Source organism: Chaetura pelagica, unplaced genomic scaffold (genome assembly GCF_000747805.2).
Source record: "Chaetura pelagica isolate M959 unplaced genomic scaffold, ChaPel_1.0 scaffold244, whole genome shotgun sequence".
NCBI classification, from domain to species: Eukaryota; Metazoa; Chordata; class Aves; order Apodiformes; family Apodidae; genus Chaetura; species Chaetura pelagica.
The window spans coordinates 262,702-271,219 of record NW_009953719.1 but is presented as its reverse complement, the minus strand read 5'-3'; the positions used below and the strand labels follow the sequence as shown (position 1 = coordinate 271,219).

General features: G+C 43.8%; 1 protein-coding gene across 1 annotated transcript in view; it reads left to right on the top strand.

Moving 5' to 3' along the window:
* The window catches only part of RUNX1 (runt-related transcription factor 1), a 102,881-nt gene extending 94,949 nt beyond the window's left edge, over positions 1-7,932 (top strand). The window contains exons 6-7 of the mRNA XM_010000432.1: positions 3,732-3,893; positions 7,442-7,932. Coding sequence (XP_009998734.1) covers positions 3,732-3,893; positions 7,442-7,932 — 653 coding nt within the window. The remainder of the gene's footprint in view (positions 1-3,731; positions 3,894-7,441) is intronic.
* The last annotated feature ends 586 nt before the right edge of the window (positions 7,933-8,518 follow it).

Here is an 8,518-nt window from a genome sequence, read left to right as displayed (position 1 = left end):
GAAGGACAATGAGGATTGGGTTAGAGATCAATTGGATAAACTAATATACACAAATCCATGGGCCCCGATGGGATGCATCCACAAGTGTTGGGAGCTGGCTGATGTTGTTGCCCTACCACTCTCCATAATTTTTGAAAGCTCATGGAAAATGGGAAAGGTGCCTGAGGACTGGAGGAAAGCCAGTGTCACTCCAGCTTTCAAAAAGGGCAAGAAGGATGATCCAGGAAACTACAGACCAGTCAGCTGCACCTCCATCCCTGGAAAAATTATGAAGCAGCTCATTCTGGATGTAATGTCTGGAAGGAAGGTTACCAGGAGTAGCCAGCATGGATTTACCAAGGGGAAATAATATTTGACTAACCTGATAGCCTTCTGTGATGTTGTGACTGAATGGGTCGATGCAGGGAGAGCAAGTGGATGTAGTCTACCTTGACCTTAGCAAGGCTTTTGACACTGTCTCCCATAACATCCTCGTGAGCAAGCTCAGGAAGCGTGGGGTAGAAGAGTGGATGGCGAGATAGATTAAGCACTGGCTACACAATAGAGCCCAAAGAGTGGTGGTCAATGGTGCAGAGTCCAGCCGGAGACCTGTAACTAATGGAGTTGCCCAGGGATCAGTGCTGGGTCCAGTCCTGTTCAACATCTTGATCAACGACCTGGGTGAGGGGACAGAGTGTATCCTCAGCAAGTTTGATGATGATATGAAGCTGGGAGGATTGGCTCGTTCTCCAGGAGGTTGTGTTGCCATTCAGCAAGATTTGGGCAGTCTGGAGACCTGGGCAAAGAGGAACCTAATGAGGTTCAACAAGAGTAAGTGTAGAGTCCTGCACCTGGGAAGGAATAGCAACATGCACCAGTACAGATTAGAAGCTGACCTCCTAGAAAGCAGCTTTGTGGAGAAGGACCTTAGAGTCCTGGTGGACAACAAGTCATCCATGGGACAGCAATGTGCCCTTGTGGCCAAGAGAGCCAATAGTATCTTGAAGTGCATCAGGGTGCGTCCAGCAGATTGAGGGAGATTCTCCTCCCCCTCTACACTGTCCTAGTGAGACCAGATCTGGAGGATTTTTTCCAGTTTTGGGCTTCCCAGTTCAAGAAGGTCAGGGATTTACTTGAGACACTCAAATGGAGGACTACAACACCCGCCTTACGAAGAAAGGCTGAGAGACCTGGGGCTGCTTAGAGAAGACTGAGAGGAGATCTTATTAATATATATGAATATCTGAAGGGTGGGTGTCAAGAAGGAAGAGCCAACCTCTTTTCAGTGGTGCCCTGTGATAGGTCAAGGGGCAATGGATGCAAACTAGAAGACAGGATGTTCCACCTCAACATGAGGAAATACTTGTTTACTGTGAGGGATATGGAGCACTGGAACGTATTGCTTAAAGAGGTTGTGGAGTCTCTTTCTCTGGAGACTTTCAAGACCTGTCTGGATGTGTTTCTGTGTGACCTGCCCTAGGTGGTTCTGCTCTGGCAGGAGTGTTGGACTTGATGATCTCCAGAGGTCCTTTCCAACCCCTAACATTCTGTGATTCCGTGATGCTGTGATTCTGTGATTGATTCTGTGACAGAGCACCTGATAGCAGGTGATAAAACATTTCCAGCCAAAGGGGTTCAGTGGCTTCTGCAGTGACAGTACTGAACAGAGCACTCGAGAGAGGTGACAGAGCCTTCCCTCTGCGGTGCCAGCCCCATTGTGGTGCCAACCTCAGCAGAGCACATCTGGGGCTCCACAGACAGAAGGACCAGAAGAGGAAATTTCCACCCCTGTGCTGGGATCCCTCCAACGCATGCATCGTGATTCTAGTGCTTGGTCACATTGCTGAACTGAAATCAATGGGATTGCATGCTGAAATATGGGAGTAATTATTTTATTAACCCCATTTAGAACTGAAATACACAGTGTTCTACCATTACAACACTTGCTCTGCTGATCCTTTGTGGTATTTATCCTAATGCTATGCCTGGAGACTAAATTCCCTCATCTGTCTCCCTGTCATCTTTAATAAACATTGACCATACATTAACTAGGAGATGATGTTCTAATTCAGAACATAGGCTTTTTGTCTATATCTTTTTGTTTGTTGCTACTGAAGTCCATTTAATCCAGTAAGATATTGCTTTTAAAAAAGCATGAGTTAAATGAAAAAACCTAGAATTAATATCTGAATTTGAATATGTTACTCAGCAGAAAAATCTTTTTAAGACTTTAGCTTAGTCTGCAAGTCACTTCACTAGTTATTTTTTAAAAGTTTGGAGATTCCTATAAATCTTCCCTTCTAAACAGATGAAACAAACAAAATGTAAAACTCATCTCCATAAAGCACAAGAAAACAATAATTTCCAGATGGCCTTACTGATGGAAGATCAAAGTCCTCATCTCAGACTTGGGAAATTTCACTTCCATGCTGATATCAGTTTTATCTGAATGCTGTTCATTCAACATATGCTTTTTTCAAAAAGGCAATTCACTAGATGAAGCTCCAGGAGGATGTTGTTAGAGCTGAAGAAAATAGAAAAGATAGTACTAAAAATAGTAAAAAAAAAATCCTGGATAGGTAAAGGGGGGGGAGGAATCTTTTTGTTCATTCAACATATGCTTTTTTCAAAAAGGCAATTCACTAGATGAAGCTCCAGGAGGATGTTGTTAGAGCTGAAGAAAATAGAAAAAGATAGTACAAAAAATAGAAAAAAAAAATCCTGGATAGGTAAAGGGGGGGGAGGAATCTTTTTCACTTTGCTTTATAAAAAAATAAGGCATTTCTGTATACTGAAAAATGCTCTCTTCACATGCAAAGATGAAATAAGCAGATAAGAGTTGTTTCTGCATTGGTGCAACTGGTTTGGATAAACTCCCTGCCATGCCTCTCTGATTTCAAGTGTCACCCAAAGTAGTTGTGGGGCTAAAAAGTAATAAGTCAGTGTATTTCTGTGTGTTTTACCCATCTGTGCATTTTGAGATTTTGCTTCCAAGAAGCAGCAGTTTCTGCAGAAAGCCTGTACTCATAGTGTGTGGGCATTTTCAGCTTAGCAGTGCCATAGAGTTTGTGTAAAGCTTTCTGCTTCTAACATTCAGCCACTGCTAGTAGATGTACCCATCACTCTGAATTGTATTTCTGTATTTTAGCATATACAAGATAGATGTACAGAATACCTGTTCATTTTATTAAGCCTGGGTTTTCAACAAACTGAGGAAATCAGTCCTATTCATCCTCTTAAGAGTCTGCCTTCTGGAGGACACTAGTTGCACTCTCCATCTCTGTCTGTCTCACACACACATACACATTTTCATCTGGTTTTTCTCCTTCTATTTACATGGTTACACAGAAGCACTCACAGTTCAGTATTTTTGTCTCCTTAGTGCCATTCAAGACATACCTTTTTGGCTAAAAGGGCTGCTAACATGTACCCTGAAATACTAATGCATGTTGGCAATGAATAGTCTTGAAAAGCTTAATAGGCTGTTCCCTGACCACTCTTCCCTGCCCACCATCCAGGTGAAGTATCAAAAAGGTTCCCAAGAAAACCATCAACCCCTCAAAACTCAGAGAGGCACAAATAATATTTCAGAAAGCAATTCATCTGAAGGTCTCTTGACAGTGGCAATTATGGAACTGAAATGTAATTATCTTGGCATTTAAGTTTTTATTTCCACTATGTGGATTGGTTCACCTATTTGATTGCAAAGTTTTGTCATTCAAAACAGCCTATAGGTCTCTTTTTCATTGCAGACACAAGGCAAGTACAGCCATCTCCACCATGGTCCTACGACCAGTCCTACCAGTACCTGGGCTCCATTGCCACCCCCTCCGTGCACCCCGCCACGCCAATATCACCCGGCAGGGCTAGCGGCATGACATCCCTCACCGCAGAGCTTTCCAGCCGGCTGTCAAGTAAGTACCTAAAAGTTAGTGGCCCCCTCTCCCATCCCGAGCCTCACCAAAGCCTCAAGGCTGACTCCAATGCAAACCAGTTGCAATCTCCTAGGGTGCTGCCACAGCTTTTCTCCAGTTGCAGTGAAGCCCCATCACGCGCTTCCTGCAGCAAAGCCTTCTCCAGCTCTTCACTGGGATTTGTGCAAAGAGTAAAGAAATATGGTTTGGGATCCAATGTATCATTGTCAAAAATTTAAAAATAAAAATAAAAAGAGGAGAAAGGAGCACTTTGAAGATGTATGGAGCTATAAAAATAGAATGGAGTGCTGAAGAGCTATCATATCTGCCAAGAAATGAATGCCACAGATATTTCAGTCCTGTTTCCTTCCCTTGCCCTAAATTCAGGCCAGAGCAGGGAAGGTTGTGGGTGGACACACCAGCTGCAGGACGGTGGAGTTTGACATTTTAAGTGTTGCACTGGATTGTCTGGTTACATCTTTGTTAAATTGTACTGCAGAGCTTTACAAGCCAACACAAAAATATAGCGTGGAAGTGCAAGCTATCCCCCTGGCTTCCACCCTACTCAACTGACCATCTGCTGACTCTAACCCACACATATTGAACCAATATGTGTGTGTTCAATAGCAGGAATTTTCTTAAAATGAATGAGAGCCATATAATTCAAATTTGCACACGACTATTTCAAAAATATCTTCTTTGGCTGCACATATTGCTCTCATTTGAATACTCAGAGCTTCTTCTAAGATCAGAGAGAATCACTTGAATGTGCTCCAGCCTGTCCTATTGTTGTCGTATACAGCCTGTTTTGGACGAGTCACAGGGAAAATGCCCACCAAAAGCAAATTATTTGTTAAGTCTAGGTGCTAATTACACCTTAGAGATGGCTGAAAATTCAGGAAACCTTCAGAAGGAAAAAAACCCAAACAATAAAAAAACCCACACAAGGCAATGTGTTGCTTTAAAAAGTCTATAAAAATTCTCATTGTTCATTGACACACTCTCTTTTTAAGATTAAAAAACCCCTTTTTACTATCTCCTCTGTGTTTCCCTCCCCTTGTACTCCTTTCCACTGGCAAAATGCAGAAACAGAGAAAACAGAGAAGGTCGAAAAAAAGATCTTCACAGCAACCAGAAAATTTCAAATAAAACAAATATTTCATCAAACATTTTAGAGAAGGAATTTTTCTTAAGATAATTGTTTGGAATCAGTATTTACCAGCTATTTGGATTTTCAAACAGGGGGCTGCCTGATACGTGATTTACTTGTACTTGTGGATAAGTGGATGAGACTGAACGGAGATGTTAGTCACATTTCACCTTTACCAGTGTGGCAACTGAGGCTGCATTCAAATGTTTTCTGCTTTGCCACAGTGCCCAAATGTCATCATTGTTTGTGTACCAGGGCTCTTATTGTACTGTGTGTGGTATGAGCACCAAAGGCTTCTGTGGTGGCTGCTCCCAGGAGTGCACAGTCCAAAAAAAGATAGCCACGTATGCATGGAGTCATGTCACACTGTGTTTCTTTTGTGGCACATGGTGATCCCAGAGGTAGAGCACCAGCATGAGGGCTTGTTGGTCTGTTCTGTGCCCATGGTCAAAGTGATTTACCTTGGGACAGGCATAGTTTCTCCAAGACTTGTGAAGAAACCTAGAAGATCTTGGTATACATGTCAGCATTCTTTCTTTTCTGTCATAATTCTGTACTTGGGGGCTCACCTCTAGATGTCTTAAGTGTTTTTTATAATGCTTCCAAAATGTTACCTCCATATCAAATGTCATTCAGTATTCCCAGAAAAATCTTTCACAATATTTTCTCACCAGTCCCATTACTGTCACACACATCTGCTGTTTATCAAAGAAATTTATCCTTGTCGCAACAAAGAACAAATTTGAAGGTTGTTTTTAGACCCTACCATCTGAAGACACAGTGCCTCAAAAGTAAAAGCAAATTCATGGGACAGACTTGAAACACCTTGATATTGTCTCATTATTCTGCTTTTTGCCAGACTGGGCAGAAGAAACCTTCATCTGTTAAGTGATGTGTCCAGGCAGTTTCAAGAATTTTGATTTCTTTCTCAGGAATGAGGTGTGGAACTACCATTTAATATCTGGCAGGTTTTCAAATGGCACTTTCAACCTTAGCTACTCTGAAGCTCCTGCCATTTCGCGCCACAGTGTTGTCTTGCTTCATTAAATGCAAAGGTGCTGCAGTATAGGGAGAAGAAAATGTGTTCAGGGATCACATTAGTCTTCCAGAAGAAAAATGGAAGGCAAACTCAAAAAGGAAGCATACAGCATGCGTCAGAGCTTTTCTAAGAAATTTGTAGAAATTCATCAAAGTGTGCTGGTTGTGTCATTGACGAGCTTTCAGAACTTGGCGCTGGAGTGTGTCTGCTCTAGCTGCAAATCTGGCCAGAGCCAAGAGCTTTGTTTTCTCTCTGCTGCTTCTCATGAGTATTTCCTTCAGCGTATGGCTCCTCTTCTGCAGACTCCACGCCTTGTCTGACAGAAGAAGCTGTCTTCTGGAAAGATTTTCTCTTAATTGTTATTGTTGTTATTTTAGTCATGCATAGCTGCCAACTCTAGGGACTGACACCTTCCATTAATCTGAGTCATGATGAAGATCCTTCCTAAAGAGGCCATTATCTCCTCCACTTGTTTAATCCTTGCACACTAGGGAAGGAGACAATGGGACCAGGCATACTTCCACTGATGTCAGACAAAGCAGAGCAGAATTTGACTGTCCTATAAAACATTTCACTTAGCAGGATGAGAAAGGCTTCTAGGCCACATTAAAGGAAGAAAAAAGGCCAACTCCCCAATATATAATTCAGCTTGAAAAAGGCAGTGCTATTGTCCTTTTTTACTCACTCATTAGGGCCAGGATTTGCAGAAGTTACTAACAATCATGTAGACATTATATGAAGACCCAGATGCGAGGACCTTAACGTTGGTAGAGTTGAAAGCCCATGGGGAAGCGTGCTCCTAAGTGCTGACAGCTGGTCTGAGCCTGTGCGTGGAAATCCCACCTGTGCACATTCGTGTACCCAAAAGACAATCTCTGCACCACGGAGTTTCTCGTTTGAGACTGCAAATAAAACTGGGTGCAAGGAGAGGCTATGCAGAAGCCTGACCATTTATATTTAGGCCCCATCAGTGTCCCTGCTGAGTCAAGTGATGCTGGGCAAGGAGCTTGAGATCTGTGTTCCTGTTCCCCACTCCCCGCCCACTAAGGACAGGGGCACTCTGGAATAATTCCATGTGCTGTAAGGTCTCTAAAAGCAAACACATACACATACAAAACAGGGTGAGAGCTCAACACTCCTCTTTAGTTGCTGCTTTACTGAAATGAATCCAAAACATCCACATCGACAAGCACTACAATGACTGCATTGGAGAACACGTGAGGGATAGTTCTGTTCTGGCAGTATCGGCACCACTTCAGTTAAACATAAATGAAGGTTTGGGTGTTGGTTATCGCCTCGAACAGATGAACCTCTGTTCTGCCAGCTCAATAGTTTTCTGTCTCCCTTTCCCACCAACAGGTGCTTCTGACTTGACTGCGTTCAGTGACCCCCGGGCAGGAATCGACCGCTCCTTCTCTGCGCTCCCGTCCATCTCCGACCCTCGGATGCACTACCCGGGAGCATTCACCTACACAACAACACCCGTCAGTTCAGGGATAGGAATTGGTATGTCTGCCATGTCCACAGCCACAAGATACCACACTTACCTTCCACCTCCCTACCCTGGCTCGTCGCAGGCCCAAGGCAGCCCATTTCAGACCAGCTCGCCCTCCTACCACCTCTACTACGGAACCTCCGCCGGCTCCTACCAGTTCTCCATGATTTCCGGGGGAGACCGGTCCCCGCCGCGCATCCATCCCCCCTGCACCAACGCCTCCACAGGATCAACGCTCCTCAACCCCAACCTCCCCAACCAAAGCGATGTGGTTGAGGCAGAAGGGAGCCACAGCAACTCCCCGACTAACATGGCCACCACAGCGAGGCTAGAGGAAGTGTGGAGACCATACTGAATACATTTTAAGTAGATACGGGCCATGGACTAATGTGCTTTCCATTTCCCGGTGCCCGTAGGTATCCCATCCATGCCTGTTTTGCTTATGGGCCCTGCCACCTTCATGCATCACTTAGAGAAGGAAACCCTCCAGAAGCCAGCAGTCCCAGGAGGGGTGGCCTGTATGAGCCAGCCCTGGCGAAGCGGCGTCCTGCCGGCAAAGCGTCCCTCACGGGGGGCTGACCTGGGAAGGAGGGCGCCTGAGCTGGTGGTCTGGAGCTAGCAAGGGTGGCTAGAAAAGTGCCCAGGCCTGAAGGTTTCCACAGCCCTAAAGAGAGTTTGAGTTCACTTCTATTTTTAAGACTTAAAACCTAAAAAAAAAATTAAATAAATCTTAGTGAGTTTACTGCATCTTATGGACATATTAACTATAAGGAAGTATAGGAAGATTCCCAGAGGGAAACTGTGAATGCTTCTGTTTTAGCAATGCTGTGAATGGGAGGTTTTATATGTTGAACTTCATTCTTTCTTTCTTTCTTCCTTTCTTTTTTTTTTTTTTTAACCATGTTGTATATTCCAAAGAATATGGATTTTTTTTTTTTAGT